Raw genomic sequence first — 23,991 nt, 5'->3', positions numbered from 1 at the left:
CCAAAGACGTGCAGGTTAGGTGGATTGGCCGTGATAAATTGCCCTTAGTGATCAAAAAAGGTTAGGAGGGGTTTTTGCGTGACAGGGATAGGGTGGAAGTGAGGGCCTAAGTGGGTCGGTGCAGAATCGATGGGCCAAATGGCCTCCTTCTGCACTGTATGTTCTAACTCGAATCCCCTCACTCGCGTAAAGTGCAATAACTGCTGTGTAGCCAAACCACTCAGTGCACTGCAAGATCCCACAGGCAGCAAGAAGATTGATGGGCAGTTCAACTGGTTTTTGTTTTTGGTGAGATGGGTTTAGTTGAGGGAGGAATTCTGGTCAGGAGACGGAGGAGAATGCCCCCCCACCCCGCTTTGCATGCCAATATTTTATGTTTAATCATTTATGGGATGTGGGCGTCGCTGGCCGGGCCCTGCATTTATTGCCCATCCCTAATGGCCCCTTGAGAAGGTGGTGGGTGAGCCTCCTCCGTGAGCCGCTGCAGTCCCTGTGGTGTAGGTACACCCACTGTGCTGTTCGGGAGGGCGTTCCAGGATTTGGACCCAGTGACGGTGAAGGAACGGCCGATATATTTCCAAGTCGGGACGGCGAGTGGCTCGGAGGGGAGCTTGCGGGTGGCGGGGTCCCCCATGCGCCTGTTGCCCCTTGCCCCTCCAGGCGGTAGAGGTCACGCGTGCCGTCAGCCAGTTGGCTGAGAGGGCAGACGCCTCTCCGTTTAGTGTCTCCCCCCGGCAGGACACCCAACGATGCAGCATCCCCTCAGGGGGTGACGCTCGGAGTGTCCGCCGAGGTGGTATGATCAGGACTCTGGAGTGAGGCATGACCCCAGAACGTTCCGGCCTACGCTTAACGTCTTAGCTGAACCCCTGGCATTGCAGCAATCTCCCTACGCCATTGCACTGGTGCATGTGGCCAGATAACCTGTTTGAATTCTGGTTAAATACCCTAAACAATACAACCATTACATCATTGCAAAAACAAAATAAGTTTATTACCAGATATGTTTTTTAAAAAAACATTCAGGGAATCTTTAACTTCCCAGTGACAGGCCACTGACTCGAGCCTACTTCTGATACTGTGCCAAACCAGGGAATCTGTGCCGAGATATTTGGATGTAACACTTGTGATGTATTTTCGTTGACTGATGGTTTGGATTGATCCGGCTCCATTGTCGATCCCCACCTGGCAGTTCTGATTGGAACTCAAAAGCACATATGCCCCTTCAAGAGAATATATTTTACATGCCTAAGACCAAAATCAGGCGCACCGTGTTTAGAGTGAGGGTTTTTAGAGGCGGGTTAGGGTCAGAAGGATAGGGGACGTAAGCGTTTTGAGTCGGTTTGTTGGGTTTTAATTTCTCCACCCTCAGTAGTGTAGTCCCCCCCCCCCCATCTCTCGAGTTCTCTCCCTGAAGCGCTCCGCCTCTTCTTTTCTCCATCCGAGACACTTCGCAAAACCATCTCCTTTGACCGGGCTTTTGGTCATCTAACCTGACATCCCCGTGTGTGGCACAGTGTCTCATTTCGTTTCGTAGTGCTTAATTGTGGTTTCAGTGGTGAGGTAAGTGTTGTATTGTCGATTTGCCAGGCAGCCTGAAAGGGCACGGAGAGGGGCGCGCCCTCGATAATTCGGCGGCAAAGGTTTTGCGCTCCCCACGCACCCCCCCCCCCCCCCCCCCCCCCCCCACACACACACACAAAACAGACAACAGGGCCCGAGCTCTGACCTTTGGCCTGTGAACTCCAGTCAGGTCAGCAGTAGAGGGCCCCGCAATGCCCAATGTCCAGCGCTGGGTCAACCACGAGGGTGACGACGCGAGGCCCACCCCCACCCTTCCCACCATGGAATTGTTTTTCTTTATAAATTTAGAGTGCCCAATTATTTCTTTCCAATTAAGGGCCAAGTAACGTGCCCAGTCCACCTACTCCACGCGTCTTTGGGTTGTGGGGGGGGGTGAGACGCATGCGGACACGGGGAGAATGTGCAAATTCTACACCGACAGTGACCCAGGGCCGGGATCGAACCCGGGTCCTCGGCGCCGTGAGGCAGCAGTGCTAACCACTGCGCCACCGTGCTGCCCCCACTATGGAATTGTTAACTTGTGGATCTTAGGAAAGGATGGTGAGAGTGCAGTGGTAAACAAATGCCTTGGTCAAACATTCCCACCAGGACAAATCCGCTGCCATTTAGTTTCTGGCTGACTGGCTGAATTTAGACCAACCTTTTCATAATTCCTTTCAAATAATCTGTCGAGCTGAATTTTCCCCAAAATGGCCGACCTATGGTGACCAATATGGTTTGGATGCAATAAGCGTTTGTGACCCATGTTTCATGCCGATTGCCATTTCACTTCAAATCAATTCTGGGCAATAAATATAAACATTTTGTTTATCTCGTGTTCCCTCATGTTCTCATTTTCTTTTTTTTAATATAAATTTAGAGTACCCAATTCATTTTTTCCAATTAAGGGGCAATTTAGCGTGGCCAATCCACCTACCCTGCGCATCTTTGGGTAGTGGGGACGAAACCCACGCAACAGGGGGAGAATGTGCAAACTCCACACGGACAGTGACCCAGAGCCGGGATCGAACCCGGGACCTCGGCGCCGTGAGGCAGCAGGGCTAACCCACTGAGCCACCGTGCTGCCCCATGTTCTCGTTTTCTGAAGGTGTTTCTCTTCCTCCTGGTTGAGGAGGGCTGGGGGGGGGTTTCCAGTGTTGCACCCACCCAACCCTCCCCTCCCATTCTCTGCAGGCGTCCATTGACGGGTTCTGGAGGGCCGATTCTAATGCCATGCTCGCCTGGCGCCCACTATCAATGGGGAAAGGACTGACCTCAGATTTATTCGTATCTTCACGCACATTTCCCCCTCCCCCCCGCTCTGGCGAAGAGTGGGCAAGTGTTACAAGGATGGGTAACCGGATCATTGCTAAAAAGAGGTGTGCTGCTGAAGCTTTCAGTCTCGCACTCATCAAGACTAATGCAAGAATACCAAATTTCAAAGGATCACAACAGTCTCCCGCAGTATAGATTGTTGTTATAGATTGAAATTATAGGATTTGTCCTGATGAGTGCAATGCAGAAAACTTCAGCAACATGGCCCTCTTTTCAGCAATATTCAGCTTCTGTATTACCGAGTGACGCTGATCAAACTGCCGAACCTCGTCCTGAACACTCCTCCGTGGCTACAGGTCCTGGAGTGGGACTCGAAACCTGGAGCCCAGGCCTCAGGCCTTCCGACTCGGAACGGCCTGCAGTCTTTGGTCGCGCACAAGCTGCGCCGCGGGCGGGCGAGGTGTGGGTGGGAGGGGAGCAGGGAGGTCGGCAGAGGGAAGGTTCGGATCCGCTAACTTTGTTTCCGCCTGCGCGAGTCGTGTGCACCGATGGCGCCAGAGGAAGCGGGGTGGGGGCCGGCGGAGTGGTCAGGTGGTCGTTAAAGGAGGCCGCTCAGGAGGATTTTCCCCTGGTGGGTGGGGTGGGGGGGTGGGCGGGTGCGGAGGAGCGGATGAACGAAGCTGCACTTTCATTGATCTTAAATTACGGTTCAATATATTTGGATAACAAGGGAAGAGAAAAAAAAAAACACAATCTTTATCATGCTCTCCACAATTAAATCTCATAACCATACGATCCACAAACCCCCTTCGAACAGAACAAAAATTAAATAGATCTAGCACACAAGAAGCCAGAATGTTCAATCACAGGATGGAGGAGGGAGGGAGGGCGAGGATTTTAAAAAAAAAAGCTTTCCTCAGGCGTCCATTTTGGATTGTTCGTTTTACCTCCCCTCCTCCCTCTTTAATGTGTCACTGGGCTGCACCCAGTTATTGTCATGGAGCCCGATGCGGCAGCCTGGCGTGTCCCTGTCTTTTCGTCGGCAGCACATCCAATAGGAGCGTCCATAAGGCAGGTCGTGGTGATAAGGTTTAGGATGCCAGCGACAGAGCGAGACGTCGCCCCTCTCGTAGCGTTTCTTGCATTGTTTGCAGGGGTCGTCGCGGTACAGGGGGTCGCGGTTCCAACGCGAGTCGGTGGCCCGCACCCCGTAGGCCTCGATGACGGCCTTGAAGTGGTGGCAGACGCACTTGAGGGCGGCCAGGGCCCGGGTGGGGAGGTAGCTGAGGATCTTCAGGGTCACGTGGTCGGGGAGGAGGAGCAGGTACTGCCGGGGTTCCAATAGCCGCTGGATCTTGAAGCGGATCTCCAGGAAGTCGTGCGATACGTGGCGGTAAAGGCAGTAGAGCGAGGCGTCCTGCGGGTCGGAATCGGGGCTCAGCAGGACGGCCTTCTCCTTGGTCTCCGGGTGGGCCGACCTGGCAGGGGAGGGTTTCCTATCGGAGGGCTCCTCCCCTGAGGGGTCAGCCTCGGGACTCTGGGCCAGAGAATGCAGGAAGAAGAGCTGTCCCGGCGGGGGGTCCTCGCAGGCGAGACACTTGGAATCTTGGCTCGGGGCACTGACCGTCACGCAGACCGTGTCCTCCTTGTCACCCGGGGAGCCCTCCCGGCCAAAGAAGACGCACTGGTCCACGCCGCCCGTCACCACCACCTCCACGTGGAAGCCATTCAGGCAGTCCCGCGCCGCATTCTTCTCCGAGGGAAGTGGCAGGCTGGCTGCGGCGGCGCCCTCAGGTGGGCCGTCCTTCCGTGGCTCTTCAACTGGGTGGGACGTCGCCATCTCTACATCTGACTGGGAGCGGGCGAGGCTGCTGTTGCCACTGCCTCCGGGTGCGAAGTCAGGGGCGGAGGAGGAGGAGGAGGAGGGACTGACGATATGATAGAGGTCACAGGTGATCTTTTCCATGGCCCCACTGCAGACGGTGTGGTTACAGCTCATGAAGATGCAGCCGGGCCCCCCTCCGGCAGACTGGGCCTCCGCGGGCGACCGGGCGTCACCGCTGGCGACCCGGAAGGCGATGCGCACTTCGCCGGCGGAGCAGGTGGTCCGCTCCCCCCCCGCCGGCCCCCCGCCGTTGGCCCCCTCGCCCTTCGCCAGCCCGTTCCGCCGCCCCCCGGCCTCCTCGCCCACTCGTTGGGCAGACTCGATCCGGGCGATGGCTTCAGCCACCCGCCGGGTGTCGGCGGACCCCTCCTGCCCCCGGCCGGATTCCTGCTCCTCGGGGACTACCATTGGCGGCGGTGGGGGCGAGGTGTCGACCGCTGCACCCTCGCACGGCTCCGGGGGCGGCCAGTTCTGCCCTCGCGGGGGGGCGGTCGCCCGCTGCTCCACCCGCGCCACCATCTCCGCCACCGAAACCGGGTCCTTCTCGCAGGGCGGCTCCACGGGTTCCGAGCAGACGCACAGCCTCTCGGCCAGCCTGCAGGGCTCCCTCGGCCTTGCTGGGCAGGCCTTGGTCGGGTCATGCGACTTCCGCCTCCTTTTGGGTTTCGTCCCGTCCATACTCCAGTTGCCTTTGACCTTCACCGCGTTGCTCCGGCCACCGCCGCCCCCGCACTGGTGTGCCACGAAGAAGGCGACCTTCTCCTTGGTGTTGCCCGGCTTGATGACGTACCAGGTGTCCAGCATGACCCGCCCCTCCTCCCCTTGCCCGTCCCCTGGGGTCGTGCCCCCACCGGGGTTGGCGGAAGCGGGGGGCAGGTTCTCCGAGCACGAGGCCTCATTCTCCTTGGACCTGGGATCGCCCATCGTCTTTTTGACACTGATGCAGCATTGCTTGCTCTGGGAGTAGGTGCCAAGAGGCCTGGGGCACCAGAGTCTTATGCGAGAAAAAGTGTTTTGCTCCATCCTTTGCGTTCGCCAGGCCCCAGCTCTCACTGGCCCGCTTCAGGGTCATTCACGTCGAAGGAGATCTTTCCAATTTTCTCCTCGTCTGCAAAACAAAAGAGAGAGTGTCAGAGCTGTTGAACCGCAGGAAGGCTCGTTCTTCACCCATACGCCAAGACCCCTCCATACCTCTATTGCCTGCCCTGCCTGTAGAGCGCTGATGGGCCACCTAGGAGGGTGAGTAGGCCTCAGGACTGAAATTGAGCTTGTCCGCTCACCATGATCCCATTCAACACAAATATTTCACAACGAGTTATAGAAAATCCTCAATCGCTTCTAGAACTGTCAACTTCAAATGGTAAAAACAAGAGATGTTTACATTTTAGCCACCGAGGAAGCGCACGGCTCTCACAGCCAATGTTGTGAGCAATCAGCACGCACCTCACTTCACTCGCCCCTCACTTCACTCGCCCCTCACTTCACTCACCCTCGCTGTTGGGGCGAATCGCTTCAGTCTCCAAGAAGAGATAAACCAGGAAACTACAGGCCAGTCAGTCTAACCTCAGTGGTGGGGGAGCTATTGGAAGCAATTCTGAGAGACAAAATTGATCTGCATTTGGAGACAGTAAGAAGTCTCACAACACCAAGTTAAAGTCCAACAGGTTTGTTTCGAATCACTAGCTTTCGGAGCACTGCTCCTTCCTCAGGTGAATGAAGAGGTGGGTTCCACAACTACATCTAGAGACAACGTCGATGATGCAAGATGATACTTTGAATGTGAGTCTTTGCAGGTGATTAAGTCTTTACAGGTCCAGACCGAGCGACTGGAGAGAGGGATAATCAGAGGTTAAAGAGGTGTGAATTGTCTCAAACCAGGACAGTTGGTAGGATTTGGAGAGGCAGGGATTAATCAGGAACAGTCAGCATAGTTTTGTTAAGGAGAGGTCATGTCTGATCAACGAGATTGAATTTTTCGAAGAGGTGACCAGGTGTGTAGATGAGGGAAGTGCATTTGACGTAGTCCACTTGGACGTCAGCAAGATTCTTGTTAAGGTTCCACATGGGAGACTGTTGGTGAAGGTAGGAGGCCATGGGATCCAAGGAGACTTGGCAGATTGGGTCCAAAATTGGCTGAGTGGCAGGAAGCAGAGGGTGATGTTCGAGGGGTGTTTTTCCGACTGGATCCCTGTGTCCAGTGGGGTCCCGCGGGGATCAGTGTTGGGGTCCCGCAGGGATCAGTGTTGGGGTCCTTGCTGTTTGTGGTTTATATAAATGAGTTAGACATAGGGCGGCACGGTGGCGCAGTGGTTAGCACTGCAGCCTCACGGCGCCGAGGTCCCAGGTTCGATCCCGGCCCCGGGTCACTGTCCGTGTGGAGTTTGCACATTCTCCCCGTGTCTGCGTGGGTTTCGCCCCCACAACCCAAAGATGTGCAGGGGAGGTGGATTGGCCACACTAAATTGCCCCTTAATTGGAAAAAATGAATTGGGTACATTAAATTTAAAATAAATAAATAAATAAATGGTTTAGACATGAATGTAGGAAGGGAAGGGCAGCACGGTGGCACAGTGGTTAGCACTGGGACTACAGCACTGCGGACCCGGGTTCAAATCCCGGCCCTGGGTCGCTGTCTGTGTGGAGTTTGCACATTCTCCCCGTGTCTACTTGTCTGATGGTTAGGTGGATTGGCCATGCTAAATTGCCCCTTAATTGGAAAAGAAAATAATTAGGTACACTAAATTTATATTTTAAAAAATGTAGGAAAGTTGATCAGTAGGTTCGCGAATGATAGGAAAATTGGTGGGGCGGTAAGTAGTGAGGAAATAGTGAGCCTTCGATTACAGGAGGATATAGGGCGGATGGTCAGACGGGCTGATCAGTGGCAAATGGAATTCAATCCGGATAAGTGAGGTGATGCACTTGGGCAGGACAAACAGGGCAAGGGAATACAGGATAAACGGCAGGACCCTGGGAAGCACCGAGGATCAGAGGGACCTTGGTGTGCATGTACACCGACCGGTCCCTTAAGGTAGCAGAGCAGGTGGATACAGTGGTTAAGAAGGCAACTGGTACACTTGCCTTTGTTAGCCGAGGGATAGAGTTTAAGAACAGGGAGGTTATGCTGGAATTGTATAAAACGTTGGTTAGGCCGCAGTTAGAGTATTGTGTGTAGTTCTGGACTCCACATTGTAGGAGGGATATAACAGCACTGGGAAGGGTGCAGAGGGGATTTACCAGCATGTTGCCTGGGCTGGAGAGTTTCAGCTATGAAGAGAGATTGGATAGACTGGGGTTTTCCTTGGAGCAGAGGATACTGAGGGGGAGGGAGGAACATGATTGAGATGTATAAAATTATGAGGGGCATAGATAGAGTGGGCAGGGAAGAAATTTCCCTTGGCAGAGGGGTCAGTGACCAGGGGGCAGAGATTTAAGGTAAGGGGCAGGAGGTTTAGAGGGGATTGTAGCCATGTAAAATGGCTGCGTTCCGATTAATCTGGCCAAAACCCAGTTTAAAACGGCTAACCCGAAAGACTGTTAGGAAAAGCAGCCAAGAAGACACAAGCAGGCAGCTGCAGACAGTTTTGCATATTCAGCTCTGGGAAGGTAGCCCAGATCGATACTCAGGGCTATCAACAGCCCATCAACCCAGGTATCTGCAGTTGCATTCAGGACTGTTTACACCTAATCTATTCAGACATCCACAGTTAAATCGGCTATCCCCGGGAACAATTGCAACATATTAGCAATTGAATACCGGGCCAGACCTGTCGGCACCTGCAGTGGCCGAAACAAAGACAGGTGAGCGACCACCGCCCGATCGAGGAATCGCCTCACCATTGGACACATCGACCCCAGGGATTGGGGACAGAATCCAATCACTTGGGACTCAGGGTCAATGGCCGCCCCGGGAGGCGGGAAGCCCCTGGGCCCTATAAAAGTGAAGGTCCAAGTTCAGATGTCGCTCTCTCTCCTCTTCGCCTGCTCGAGACCTTCGCAAGACCAGCCACCGGCAAGTGTAAGTTTGAATCCAACAATCGCTATCCGGTCGAGACACCTAGCCACCGACCTGTAGCAGCCTTTTGAATCCCGCGGGCCAGATTTGATTGGACAAGCTATTTGTTTCCCTGACCTGGTGGGCTCTTCCTAAGTTAAGTATTGGCCAGTAGTGATAGGTTTATTATATAAATAGTAGTATTAGGGTATTAATATTGCTTGTTGTATATAATAAATGACCGTTGTTTTAATCCTTACTAAGCGGTATGCTGCGTTATTAATCATAACCTGAACTTGAACCACGTGGCGGTATCATAAAGATACCTGGCGACTCATGAGCAAAGGTGTCCTAAACAGAGCAAATAGACTAAGGTTAAAAAGAGCAACAGGATGTGAGGAAAAACCCTTTCCCGCAGAGGGTGCTGGGAATCTGGAACTCGCTGCCTGATAGGGTGGTGGAGGCAGAGACCCTCACAGCATTTAAGAAGCATTTCGATCAGCACTCGGAACGCCCCAGCGCACACGGCTACGGACCAAGTGCTGGGAAATGGGATTGGAATGGATAGACGCTTGACGGCCGACACAGACACGATGGGCCGAAGAGCCTCTTTCTGTGCTGTAAAACTGACTTTATGAGTTCTATGTGACACCCCCCATCGATCACCACGGTCGGGTGCAAAATAACAAGTTAAATGAGTTCTGTAGAAGGGTCGTACGGACTCGAAACATTCATTCTGTTTCCCTCTCCACTGATGCTGCCAGACCTGCTGAGTTTATCAAACTCTTTCTCCTTCTATTTAAGTTAAAACTCTGCCTGCTGTCAGCAAACATTACCGGTAAACTGTTTACTGTTTAATACTACACTTTAATCCCAATATTACAAAACAAACAATGAGGTTGCCACACAATCTTATTCCATTTAATTTTCAACTCAACATTTGGCTTAAGCATGTAAAAGATTACCTCGTTCAGAGGGAATATAAAGGTGTCGAAATACTGATATGATAGATATCTTTTTAAATAATTTATTCTGCCCCCCCCCCCCCCCCACTTCTCCAAAAAAAAAATACACATAATATAACATCGTCAATTCCACCTCAAAATCTGCTATTTAGACTTCCGGGTGCGGCGATGACCAGCTAGGTCGCACGTTTCGGCAGCTCCCGGTGGAACGGACTTTTGGGCTCTTTATAAGAGCCCCCAACGGCAATTTTAAACGGCTAAAAGCACTGTGTGGTAAACCAGAAGGGAATCCCCCCTGGATACGGATGGAAAAAGGAGAGGAAAGTGGCCGGATTGCGGTGCATCCTTTAGAGCAGCGGCAAGGAAGGCAAGCAAAAACCAAGATGGCGTCGGAAGGTGGCAGTTTAATATGGGGCCCTGAACAACACGAGTTTTTGAAACGCTGCGTGGAAGAGCTTAAAAAGATGAAGAAGGAGCTGTTGGCCCCGATATTACAGGCGATTGAAGGGCTAAAAGATGAGCAAAAGACCCAGGAGCGGGAGCTTCGGGTCGTGAAGGCAAAGGCTGCCGAGAACAAGGACGATATACAGGGCCTGGTGGTGAAGACGGAGATCCACGAGGCACACCATAAACGATGTGTGGAAAGGCTGGAGGTGCTGGAGAACAACGCGAGGAGGAAGAATTTAAGGATTCTTGGTCTTCCTGAAGGTGCAGAAGGGGCGGAGGTCGGGGCATATGTGAGCACGATGCTGCACTCGTTAATGGGAGCGGAGGCCCCGACGGGTCCGTTGGAGGTGGAGGGAGCATACCGAGTGATGGCGCGAGGACCGAGAGCAGGAGAAATTCCCAGAGCCATAGTGGTGAGATTCCTCCGTTTTAAGGACAGAGAGATGGTCCTCAGATGGGCAAAGAAAACTCGGAGCAGTGGGTGGGAGAACGCGGTGATCCGCGTATATCAAGACTGGAGTGCGGAGGTGGCGAGAAGGAGGGCGAGCTTTAATCGGGCCAAGGCGGTGCTTCATAAAAAGAAGATTAAATTTGGAATGCTGCAGCCAGCAAGACTGTGGGTCACATATCAAGGGAAGCACCACTACTTTGAAACGGCGGATGAGGCGTGGACATTTATTGTTGAAGAGAAATTGGAATAAGCGGGTTATTAAAAAAGAACGTTTGAGACAAAGCGGTGGGGCGAATATGGGGGGTGAAGAGGGGAGAAAAAGGGGGGAGAGATGATTTTTATGTTGTTAATCCTGCGATCCGGTAACTTTTCTCTCTTCCACAGGTTGTGGGGGAAGGAGGAAGGGAGGTGGAGGAGCTGGGGGCGTTGGCCATTGGGGGCGGGGCCAAAAGGGAAGCGCGGGCTTTGTTCCCGCGCTATGATAATTATGGCGGGAATAGGGAAGCAGGAAGGAGGGGGCGTCGCACGGTGCGAGCCGAGGTCACGGGGGGAAGCCGAGGTCGGCCAGAGTTTGCTGACTTCTGGGAGCAACATGGGGGGAGTAATTACGCTAGTGGGGGATCTAGCGGGGAGGGTGGGAGGGGGGGGATTTACTGGGTTGCTGCTGCTGGGGAGAAGAGGGAGCTGGTATGGGGTGGGGTGGGCGGGGCGGGAGGGCACCGCCTGGGGGGAACACAGCTGCGTGGGAACCGGGAGAGGAGCTGGGTAAAAGGGGATGGCTAATCGACAAGGGGGGGTGGTAAAGAGCCCCCCAACCCGGCTGATCACGTGGAATGTGAGAGGGCTGAACGGGCCGATAAAGAGGGCACGGGTACTCGCACACCGAAAGAAACTTAAGGCAGATGTGGTTATGTTACAGGAGACGCATTTGAAACTGATAGACCAGGTTAGACTACGCAAAGGATGGGTGGGGCAGGTGTTTCATTCGGGGCTAGATGCGAAAAAAAGGGGGGTGGCTATACTAGTGGGGAAGCGGGTAATGTTTGAGGCAAAGACCATAGTGGCGGATAGTGGGGGCAGATACGTGATGGTGAGTGGCAAATTACAGGGGGAGGCGGTGGTCTTAGTGAACGTATATGCCCCGAACTGGGATGATGCCAACTTTATGAGGCGCATGTTAGGACGTATCCCGGACCTAGAGGTGGGGAAGTTGGTAATGGGTGGAGATTTTAACACGGTGCTGGAACCAGGGCTGGACAGATCGAGGTCCAGGACTGGAAGGAGGCCAGCAGCAGCCAAGGTGCTTAAAGACTTTATGGAGCAGATGGGAGGAGTAGACCCATGGAGATTTAGCAGACCTAGGAGTAAGGAGTTTTCGTTTTTCTCCTATGTTCACAAAGTTTATTCGCGAATAGACTTTTTTGTTTTGGGAAGGGCGTTGATCCCGAAGGTGAGGGGGACGGAGTATACGGCTATAGCTATTTCGGATCACGCTCCACACTGGGTGGACTTGGAGATAGGGGAGGAAAAAGAACGGCGTCCACCCTGGAGAATGGACATGGGACTAATGGCGGATGAGGGGGTGTGTCTAAGGGTGAGGGGGTGTATTGAAAAGTACTTGGAACTCAATGATAATGGGGAGGTCCAGGTGGGAGTGGTCTGGGAGGCGCTGAAGGCAGTGGTTAGAGGGGAGCTGATATCAATCAGGGCACATAATGGAAAGCAGGAGAGTAGGGAACGGGAGCGGTTGCTGCAAGAACTTCTGAGGGTGGACAGGCAATATGCGGAGGCACCGGAGGAGGGACTGTACAGAGAAAGGCAAAGGCTACACGTAGAATTTGATTTACTGACAACGGGTACTGCAGAGGCACAGTGGAGGAAGGCACAGGGTGTACAGTACGAATATGGGGAGAAGGCGAGCAGGTTGCTGGCCCACCAATTGAGGAAAAGGGGAGTAGCGAGGAAAATAGGGGGAGTGAGGGATGAGAAGGGAGAGATGGAGCGGGGAGCGGAGAGAGTGAATGGAGTGTTCAAGGCATTCTATGAAAGATTATATGAAGCTCAGCCCCCGGATGGGAAGGAGAGAATGATGTGTTTTCTGGACCAGCTGGAATTTCCTAAGGTGGAGGAGCAGGAGAAGGTGGGACTGGGAGCACAGATTGAAATGGAGGAAGTAGTGAAAGGAATTAGGAGCATGCAGGCGGGGAAGGCCCCGGGACCGGATGGATTCCCAGTTGAATTTTACAGGAAATATGTGGACTTGCTCGCCCCGCTACTGATGAGAACCTTTAACGAGGCGAGGGAAAGGGGACAGCTGCCCCCGACTATGTCAGAGGCAACGATATCGCTTCTCCTGAAGAAGGAAAAAGACCCGCTGCAATGCGGGTCCTATAGGCCTATTTCCCTCCTGAACGTAGACGCTAAGATTCTGGCCAAGGTAATGGCAATGAGGATAGAGGATTGTGTCCCGGGGGTGGTCCATGAGGACCAAACTGGGTTTGTGAAGGGGAGACAGCTGAATACGAATATACGGAGGCTGCTAGGGGTAATGATGATGCCCCTACCAGAGGGGGAAGCGGAGATAGTGGTGGCGATGGATGCCGAGAAAGCATTTGATAGAGTGGAGTGGGATTATTTGTGGGAGGTGTTGAGGAGATTTGGCTTTGGTGATGAGTATATTAGATGGGTACAGCTGCTGTATAGGGCCCCGATGGCGAGCGTGGTCACGAATGGATGGGGGTCTGCGTACTTTTGGCTCCATAGAGGGACGAGGCAGGGATGTCCTCTGTCCCCATTATTGTTTGCACTGGCGATTGAGCCCCTGGCAATAGCATTGAGGGGTTCCAGGAAGTGGAGGGGAGTACTCAGGGGAGGAGAAGAACACCGGGTATCTCTGTATGCGGACGATTTGTTGTTGTATGTGGCGGACCCGGCGGAGGGGATGCCAGAGATAATGTGGATACTTGGGGAGTTTGGAGAATTTTCAGGATACAAACTGAACATGGGGAAAAGTGAGTTGTTTGTGGTGCATCCAGGGGAGCAGAACAGAGAAATAGAGGACTTACCGCTGAGGAAGGTAACAAGGGACTTTCGCTACTTGGGGATCCAGATAGCCAAGAATTGGGGTACATTGCATAGGTTAAACTTAACGCGGTTGGTGGAACAGATGGAGGAGGACTTCAAGAGATGGGACATGGTATCCCTGTCACTGGCAGGGAGGGTGCAGGCGGTTAAAATGGTGGTCCTCCCGAGATTCCTCTTTGTGTTTCAGTGCCTCCCGGTGGTGATCACGAAGGCTTTTTTCAAAAGGATTGAGAAGAGTATCATGAGTTTTGTGTGGGCCGGGAAGACCCCGAGAGTGAGGAAGGGATTTTTGCAGCGTAGTAGGGATAGGGGGGAGCTGGCACTACCGAGCCTAAGTGAGTACTACTGGGCCGCCAATATCTCAATGGTATGTAAGTGGATGGGAGAAGAGGAGGGAGCGGCGTGAAAGAGATTGGAGAGGGCGTCCTGCAGGGGGGCTAGCCTACAAGCTATGGCGACGGCGCCGTTGCCGTTCTCACCGAAGAAATACACCACAAGCCCGGTGGTGGTGGCTACTCTGAAAATTTTGGGGCAGTGGAGACGGCATAGGGGAAAGACGGGAGCCTCGGTGTGGTCCCCAATAAGAAATAACCATAGGTTTGCTCCGGGGAGAATGGATGGGGGATTTGGAACATGGCAAAGAGCAGGAGTAACACAATTGAGAGATCTGTTTGTAGATGGGACGTTTGCAAGTCTGGGAACGCTGACCGAAAAATATGGGTTGCCCCAAGGGAATGCATTCCGGTATATGCAACTGAGGGCTTTTGCGAGGCAACAGGTGAGGGAATTGCCGCAGCTCCCGACGCAGGAGGTGCAGGACAGAGTGATCTCAAAGACATGGGTGGGGGACGGTAAGGGATCAGACATATATAGGGAAATGAGGGACGAGGGGGAGATTATGGTAGATGAGCTGAAAGGGAAATGGGAAGAAGAGCTGGGGGAGGAGATTGAGGAGGGGCTGTGGGCTGATGCCCTAAGTAGGGTAAACTCATCGTCCTCGTGTGCCAGGCTAAGCCTGATACAATTTAAGGTGTTACACAGGGCGCATATGACTGGAGCACGGCTCAGTAAATTTTTTGGAGTAGAGGATAGGTGTGCGAGATGCTCGAGAAGCCCAGCGAATCACACCCACATGTTCTGGTCATGTCCGGCACTACAGGGGTTTTGGGTGGGGGTGACAAAGGTGCTTTCGAAGGTGGTGGGGGTCCAGGTCGAACCAAGCTGGGGGTTGGCTATATTCGGGGTTGCAGAAGAGCCGGGAGTGCAGGAGGCGAAAGAGGCCGATGTTTTGGCCTTTGCGTCCCTAGTAGCCCGGCGCAGGATACTGTTGATGTGGGAGGAAGCCAAGCCCCCGGGTGTGGAGACCTGGATAAATGACATGGCAGGGTTTATAAAGCTGGAACGGATTAAGTTCGTCCTAAGGGGATCGGCTCAAGGGTTCACCAGGCGGTGGCAACCGTTCGTCGAATACCTCACAGAAAGATAGAGGGAATGGAAAAGAAGAAGACAGCAGCAGCAACCCAGGGCGGGGGGCGGGGGGGGGGGGGGGGGGGGCGGGGGGAAGAACCAGAAGGACTCTCAGGGATGTTAGTGTATAAGTATAATATGTATAGGTTGTTGTCATAGGTAATTGTATACTGGACTGCTGAATTGTATTTTTGGAGAGTATTTATTTGGGACAAGGCAGTTGCCATTTAGTTTTGTTTTTGAATTTTGATGTTGTTTATATATTATTTATTTCTTGTTTAAAAAACTGGCCATTGTTATTTATATTGTTATATTACTGTGTAAAATATACACAATGTACTGTGATGGTTGGCCAAAAATTTTGAATAAAATATATTAAAAAAAAAAATCTGCTATTTACAAAATAAATAATCCTCTCCGGGTGTCTTTACAGGATGAAAGGGGTCTCCAGGTTCTTAGTGGGGAAATAAAGCCCTAAAAACGTTGCAGGGGGGGGTCTCCTGAATTCTCTGCTCTTCAGCAGCGGTGGGGCTATTCCACTGAGGGGGGCGCCGCCGGGGCGCTGCCTGAAAGGGTGGTGGAGGCAGAGACCCTCATAACATTTCAGAAGTATTTAGATGCGCGCTAGCGATCCCAGGGCAGACACGGCTCCGGGCCGGGTGCTGGGAAATGGGTTTAGAATAGTTAGGTGGTTGTTTCTGACCGGAGCAGATGTGATGGGCCGAAGGGTCTTTTCCGCGCTGTAGACCTCGATGACTCATACTGGTAGGAAAGAAACAACATGGACGGAAATCAGCGGAATGTGGCGACCCTGCCGGGGGGGGGGGGGGGGGGGGGGGTGGGGGGGACCGACAACGGTCAACAAAACGTCTCGTGGGGCCCGCACTCAGACCCCAGATGGGCTGCTTGTGACCCCCACCCCCCCCCCCCCCCCGGGTCGCAGGTTACCCACCGCTGCTGTAGAAGGATGTCGATCGGTCTCCACAGCCTCACTCAGACTGAAGGGCAATAAAAACTTGCATTTAAGTTATGTCTTCCCGCGACATCCCAAATCCCGACAGCCAAGAAAACTCTCTTGGAGCTTCGGCACTGTTGGAATGTTTTTTAAAATTAAATTTTATTTTATTTTTTAAAAATAAATCTACCCAATTCATTTTTTTCCAATTAAGGGGCAATTTAGCGCGGTCAATCCACCTACCCTGCACATCTTTGGGTTGTGGGGGAGAAACCCACGCAGACACGGGGAGAATGTGCAAACTCCACACGGACAGGGACCCGGGACCGGGATCGAACCTGGGACCTCGGCGCCGTGAGGCAGCAGTGCTAACCACTGCGCTGCCGTGCTGCCCTAACACATGTTGTAGTGTTGGTGACGTGACTCCAATTTGTGCACAGCAAGCCCCCACGAACACCAATGTTTGACGGTGGGGGGGGGGGGGGGGGGGGGGAGAGAAGGAGGCTTGAAGGGCTGAATGGCCCACTCTGCCCCTATTTCTAATGTTTTTACGACCAGATAATCTCCCTTTAAATGATGTCGGTTGAGGGGTGAATATTGGTCAGGTTGGTGGGGAGTAGGACTTCACGGGGGCGCAGTGGGTTAGCACGGTTGCCTCACGGCGCAAGGACCCGGGTTCGATCCCGGCTCTGGGTCACTGTCCGTGTGGAGTTTGCTCATTCTCCCCGTGTATGCGTGGGCTTTCGCCCCCACAACCCAAAGATGTGCAGGGAAGGTGGATTGGCCACGCCAAATTGCCCCTTAATTGGAAAAATGTTTTAAAAACGATACTGGTCTTCCAGTATACTCCGGCCCATCCCATTTGCGCGGTCAGAAACAACCACTTAACTATTTTGATCCCATTTTCCAGCACTCGGCCCATAGCTTTGTCTGCCCTGGGATCACGGGCAGCACGGTAGCACAGTGGTTAGCACAGTTACTTCACAGCTCCAGGGACCCGGGTTCGATTCACGGCTTGGGTGACTGTCTGTGCGGAGTCTGCACGTTCTCCCCCCCCGTGTGCGCGTGGGTTTCCTCCGGCTGCTCCGGTTTCCTCCCGCAGGTCCAAAGATGTGCAGGTTGGGTGGATCGGCATGCTGCTAAATTGTCCTTAGTGTCCAAAAAGGCTGGGTGGGGTTACTGGGTTACGGGGATAGGGTGGAGGTGTGGACTTAAGTGGGATGCTCTTTCCAAGAGCCGGTGCAGACTCGATGGGCCGAATGGCCTCCTTCTGCACTGTAAATCCGAAAATTCTATGCTACGTGAAGTGGAGTCCCGGGACTTTATTTGAACACTTACCTGAGAGGGCAGAGAGGGCCTCCGTTTAACAGCTCACCTGAATGACGGCACCTCTGACAGGGCAGAGCTTCCTCAGTGCCACACTGGGACTGCCAGCCCGGATTCTATTTTACTTTTAAAAATTTATTTCACGGGACGTTGGCGGTCACTGGGTTGGGGGGGGGGGGGGGGGGGGGGGGGGGGGCTCAAGTCTCTAGAGTGGGACTCGATGCCACAACCTTCTAACTGAGGCGGGGCCGGGGGGGGGGGCGGGGCTGCCCATCGAGTCACGGCTGTCGCCTGGGCTGGCCCTTCAGCCGCTCTTCGACAAAGGCAGTAGAGGCTCCTTCATTAAATGTTTTTAAGATAAAGATAGATCGTTTTATTGAAGAATAAAGGTATTAAGGGTTTATGGTGTTCGGGCCGGAAAGTGGAGCTGAGTCCATAAAAGATCAGGCATGACCTCATTGAATGGTGGAGCAGGCTCGAGGGGCCAGATGGCCTTCTCCTGCTCCTAGTTCTTATGTTCTTATGTCACTGAGTCCACGTTCCTGACACCGATCGTGATGCCCCTCCCCCTCTTTCCCTATCGGAGAGGCCAAACGGAGACCCCCCCCCCACCCCGTCCTCCTGTCTGTGGTCAGCTGATTCGGGATGCAGCACTACGCTGATCCCGGCTATGAATCTCAGTACCACCCTGAGCAAAGCATTGGCACCACGAGCTCACGCATCAGCGTTGACTTCACAGGTGCAATATTCTAAAGCCCCTTCCACGCACACGCGCACACATACATGCACGCACGCATGCACACACGCGCACACACACGTGCACACACACACATCAATGATACATTCTCCACAGAATAAATCAGTTGTTTAAACAACAACAGCAGCTGGTGTTTTTCTAACACGTTCAACATAGTAAAACATCGCAATCTGCTTCACAGGAGAATAATCAGGCAACGCTTGGCACTGCCACTTTGAGGAGATATTAGGACAGAGGACTCAATAGCTTGATGAGAAAGACCGATTTTAAACGCAGACAATGAAGTGCAGGCTGAATACAGGGGAACGTTGCAGCCAATTAAACGCACAGCAAGATCCCACAACCAGCAATGCGCTGACAGCCATAAAGGGAGCACGCGTTCGCCTTGGGTGGAGCACAATAAAGGGTCCCCGAGCCTGAGTCCCTGGGGCGAGGGGATTATCCTACAAGGAGAGGTTGAGTTTGACGAGACCTGTGTTCTCTGGCGTCTGGAAGCAGATGCGATCCCATTGAAACGTATCAAATTCTTAAAGGCAGATGTTGGGAGGATTTGGTTTTTTATTCATTCGTGGGATGTGGGCGTCGCTGGGCCCGGGCCCCAGCATTTTCGACCCATCCCTAATTGCCCCTTGAACTGAGCGTCTTGCTCGGCCGTTTCAGAGGGCAATTTAAGAGTTGACCGCGATGCTGAGGGTCCGGAGTCACATGTAGGCCAGACTGGGGTAAGGACGGCAGATTAAACCAGATGGTTTCATGGCCATTATTAGACTTTTAATTCCAGATGTTTACTGAATTCAAATTGCACCATCTGCTGTGGTGGGATTCGAACCTGGGTCCCCAGGAGTGTACCCTGGCTTTTTGGCTTAGTAGTCCACTGACAATCCCCCACACCGTGCGCAAGTTCGGATGGAGAGTCTAAACCTAGGGGTTCGAGGTGTGAGAATGAGGGGGCGGCCATTTTGGACTGAATTCTGAAGCGATTTCTTCAGCCAGAGGGTTGTGAATCTTTGGAAGTCTCCAGCCCATGAGCTCAGTTGTTGAGAAGACAAGACAGCGATCAACAGATTTCGGGCTACAGGCTGTCCTCAACTTAACGGCGTCCGAGTGGCACTTGCCATGTTTATAAATTGACACCCCACTTCGACGTTACAACCTGGGTTTTGACTCTGCGTGCCGCGCCAGGACATTTGTACAGGCGCATCGGCGTTCTGTCCATCTGTATGACCGGACAGGTCTGACCATCTTAATAATAATAATCGCTTATTGTCACAAGTAGGCTTCAATGAAGTTACTGTGAAAAGCCCCTAGTCGCCACATTCCGCCGCCTGTTCGGGGAGGCCGGTACGGGAATTGAACCCGCGCTGTTGCCTTGTTCTGCATTACAAGCCAGCTGTTTAGCCCACTGTGCTAAGCCAGCCCCAATCTTCATTGGGTTCGAACCAAGTGTTTTATTCTGTTAAATATTTTTAACATAACCGTTGCGATTTTAGTGCATTTATACTCTATTTAAACGTGCTCAGCCTCGCAGGTATTCAAGGCTAAACAGGCAACGGATAGTGATCAAGGGGTTTTGTTATGTATCCCACACTAACCGAGGAACTTGCGCTAAGGCGTGCAGGCATCAACAGTCGCCTGAGTCACTTGACAGGAACCAAGTAGACCTTAAGATATAGGAGCAGAAGTAGGCCATTCGGCCCATTGAATTATGCCGTATGTCTGAGGGCTGCCTGTACTAAAGGGATCAAGGTATTTTGGGATAGTGCAGGAAGGAGTCCCTGAGGTGGACGATCAGACAAGATCTCAACGAATGGCCCAATAGGCTTGAAGGGCTGAATGGCCTTGTTGAAGTTATGTTAAACATGCATCAAACCTTGGCTGGAATGTCATAGAATCATAGAATTTACAGTGCAGAAGGAGGCCACCCGGCCCATCGAGTCTGCACCGGCTCCTGGAAAGAGTCCACACCTCCACCCTATCCCAGTAACCCCCACCTAACCTTTTTGGACACCAAGGGAAATTTTAGCATGGCCGATCCACCTAACCTGCACATCTTTGGACTGTGGGAGGAAACCGGAGCACCCGGAGGAAACCCACGCACACACGGGGAGGATGTGCAGACTCCGCACGGACAGTGACCCAAGCCAGGAATTGAACCCGGGACCTGGAGCTCTGAAGCAACTGTGCTAATCACTGGGCTACCCTGTTGCCCTTCTGTGCGTGGTTTTGGTCGCCAGAGAGATACAAAAGCACTTGAGAAGGTGCAAACAGGATTCACGAGCGTGAGGGCAGAACCAAGGGGTTACAGCTATCATGAAAGGCTGGAATCGGCCAGGGCGTCATGCCTCCAGGAAAGAGAAGGGGGGGGGGGGAGAGAGAGAGAGAGAGAGAGAGAGAGAGAGAGAGAGAGAGGGAGGGAGAGAGAGAGAGAGAAGTCCTGAAGTAAGACTTAGATAGTCACTAGTAACTTCAACAAAGGACTCGAGAGAAATGTCTTCATCCAGGGAATTTGGAACTCACACGCAGGGAGTGACTGATGCATTTCAGGAGAAGCCAGAGACACACATTAAGGAGGGAGAGTGTAACAGAAGAATATGTTGATAGGATAAGAGAAAAAAAAATTGGAGGAGGCTCTTGTGGATCATAAACATTGGCACAAACCAGCACTTGCTGAAGAATCCTGACTGGGCTGAGAATTACACTGGCAATCAGTTTGAGATTATCTGTCGGGCTAAGACTGTGGTCCACATACAGGAAGCTATATATATTCACACACAGGGCCCCTGCCCTGCGCTAACAGAAATAACACGGCCACACATTGCACCTCTTCCAATTAAACAAAAGCTTGGGGGACAGCCATTCTCTGGGTCATTCTTCAGGGTGCTGGCTTGACCAATCAGAGTCGACCTGCCTGCTCTGAATTCAGGCAACAGCTTGGCAGTTAACTCTTCCCTGATGCCCTCTCCATGTCAACTCCTCTACCAATCAGAGTCCACTTGCCCACCAAGCAGCACTCTCTCTTCTCACGCAGTATAAATCCACACACCCAGATCAAATGCCACTTATCATTACACTCAAGGCTTACAGATCATAGAATTTACATAGAACTTACAGTGCAGAAGGAGGCCATTCGGCCCATCGAGTCTGCACCGGCTCCTGGAAAGAGCACCCTACCCAAGGTCAACACCTCCACAACAACTCCAACCCAGCAATCCCACCCAACACTTAGGGCAATTTTGGACACTAAGGGCAATTTATCACGGCCAATCCACCTAACCTGCAAATCTTTGGACTGTGGGAGGAAACCGGAGCATCCGGAGGAAACCCACGCACACACGGGGAGGACGTGCAGACTCCACACAGACAGTGACCCAAGCCGGAAAAGTGGGGGATGTTTTTGACCGTGTTTGAGGAGCTGTTCGTTGCGGGGGGTCGGGGGGAGGGGGGGGGGTGAAAAGGGGAAAAGTCTAGTTGATTGTTGGGAAATATGGTTCCCAGGGTGTTTTATTTGCTGCAACCTGTTTTGATACATGTTTGTAATAAAATACATTTTTTTAAAAAGGAGTGAAGCATTTCAGGTGAGCTGTTGAGTTGAACCTCTCTTCATGTTAAATATAAAGGATTCTAACTTCACCAAACAGATTCTCTGATCATTATCACATTGCTGTTTGTGGGAGCTTGCTGTGCGTAAATTAGTTTCCATGTTTCCTACAGACCACACAAAAAAAATGACTTAATTGATTGTAAAGCGCTATGGGACACCCTGAGTTCATGGAGGGTGCTAAATAAATAGCCGGTCTTTATTCCTTTACATGATGGAGGCCAGAATCCGATAGATAGAAGGTATTCTTAAAGACTAAGAACATCGATTGGAACATTTATACTGTGCTTTGCAATGTTGATCTTCTACATGTTCAACCGGACATTGTTAATCCTGTGTGTGTCAGACTGGGTACTGATATTTTTACACACTGTAGATCTGCTTGTGTGGGGGTCTACGTTTACAGAGTGTAGATTCGACTGAGAGTGGGCCTGTGTTTATACAGTGTAGATTGAACTGAGAATGGGCCTGTGTTTGTACAGAGCACATCGGATTGAGAAAGAGCCTGTGTTTATAGTGTAGATTGAATTGAGAATGGGCCTGTGTTTATACAGTGTAGATTGTATTGAGAATGGGCCTGTGTTTTTCCAATGTACATCGGCTTGAGAATAGACTTGCATTTATACAGTGTAGCATGGATTGAGTGTGGGTCTGTGTTTATGCAGTGTAGTCTGGATCGGGTTTGAGCCTGTGTTTATACAGTATCGATCGGATTGAGTGTGGGTCTGTGTTTATACAGCATAGATCAGATTGAGTGTGGGCCTGTGTTTATAGTGTACATCGAATTGAGAATACACTTGCATTTAGACAGTAAAGATTGGATCGAGTGTGGGTCTGTGTTTATACAGCGTAGATCAGATTGAGAATGGGCCTGCGTTTATACAGTGTAGATCGGATTGAGAATGGGTCTGCGTTTATATACTGTAATTGGATTAAGCATGGGCCTGTGTTTGTACAGTGCACATCGGATTGGGAATGGACCTGTGTTTATACAGTGTAGATTGAATTGAGAATTGGGCCTGTGTATATACACTGTAGATCAGATTGAGAATGGGCCAGTGGTTTATACAATGTAGATCAGATTGGGTATGGATCTGTGCTTATATAGTGTATACTGTGCTTGAGCCTGTGTTTATAATGTACATTGGACTGAGTGCTGGCCTATGTATCTAATCGTGAGCCCCATGGCCCTTTGTGATATATCTGTTTCCAGAGGTTAACTGCACTGGACAGTGCAATGAAGAACGTGCATGTCACCGGTCTGCGCACACAGTGAATTGCTTTTCTCTTTGAAGTACAACCACTGTTATTATGGTGGGGAAAATTGGGTAATTTTGCTTATTGCATGGATGTAAATGACCACTCACTCCGTTCTTGTTGGCATTGATTGAGGGAGGCATGTTGGCCAGGAACCCAAGAGAACGCCCTGTTATTGTTCAGACCAGAGTCTTTAAGGGTCACCTGAAGCACTGGAATAGGCCCAATTCATCTAACCCTGCACATTTTTTTGGGTTGCGGGGCTGAGACACGCGCAGGCACAGGGAGAATGTGCAAACTCCACACGGACAGTGACCGGGGCCAGGATCGAACTACGCTAAATTGCCCCTTAATTGGAAAAAAAGAGAATTGTGCATCTAAATTTAAAAAAAAAAATATTCTGCTTTTCTGTTCTTACGACCAAAGTGAATAACCTCACACCCACCAGCATTAGATTCCGTCTGCTGTGTTGCTGTCCACTCACTTAATCTGCCTACATCTTTGTGCAGCCTCTCTGTGTCCTCCCCACAGCTTGCATTCCGACCTAGCTTTGTATCATCAGCGAACGTAGGTACGTTACTCTCTGCCTATTCATCTAAGTCATTCATATAAATAGTAAACAGTTGATGCGTCAGCACTGATCCCTGCCACACTCCACGAGTCACAGCCCGCCAATTTAGAAATTCCCCATTTATCCCTACTCTCTTCTACCTGGACCTCCTGTTGGTCTCTGGCCACCGGGTGATGGGTGAATGGGACTTGGTGTGAGTCAGAAGACGGGTCGCAGAATTTTGGAGGAGCCCCAGGTTAAGGAGAGGGTATTTTCATAGAATTTACAGGGCAGAAGGAGGCCATTCGGCCCATCGAGTCTGTACCGGCTCTTGGAAAGAGCATCCCTACCTAAGCCCACACCTCCACCCTATCCCCATTCCTGGGATGGAGGGACTGTCATATGAGGAGAGGCTAA

General features: G+C 51.9%; 1 protein-coding gene across 2 annotated transcripts in view; it reads right to left on the bottom strand.

Moving 5' to 3' along the window:
• Positions 1–3,524: 3,524 nt before the first annotated feature.
• fbxo46 (F-box protein 46) overlaps positions 3,525–23,991 on the bottom strand; it is a 34,840-nt gene continuing 14,373 nt past the window's right edge. For both annotated transcript variants that reach the window (XM_072490103.1, XM_072490101.1), the window contains one exon: positions 3,525–5,831. In XM_072490103.1, coding sequence (XP_072346204.1) covers positions 3,782–5,746 — 1,965 coding nt within the window. In that variant the 5' untranslated portion in view covers positions 5,747–5,831 and the 3' untranslated portion in view covers positions 3,525–3,781. The remainder of the gene's footprint in view (positions 5,832–23,991) is intronic.

Source organism: Scyliorhinus torazame, chromosome 25 (genome assembly GCF_047496885.1).
Source record: "Scyliorhinus torazame isolate Kashiwa2021f chromosome 25, sScyTor2.1, whole genome shotgun sequence".
NCBI lineage: Eukaryota > Metazoa > Chordata > Chondrichthyes > Carcharhiniformes > Scyliorhinidae > Scyliorhinus > Scyliorhinus torazame.
The sequence above is the reverse complement of the archived record's forward strand: the minus strand, read 5'-3'. Positions and strand labels throughout refer to the sequence as shown.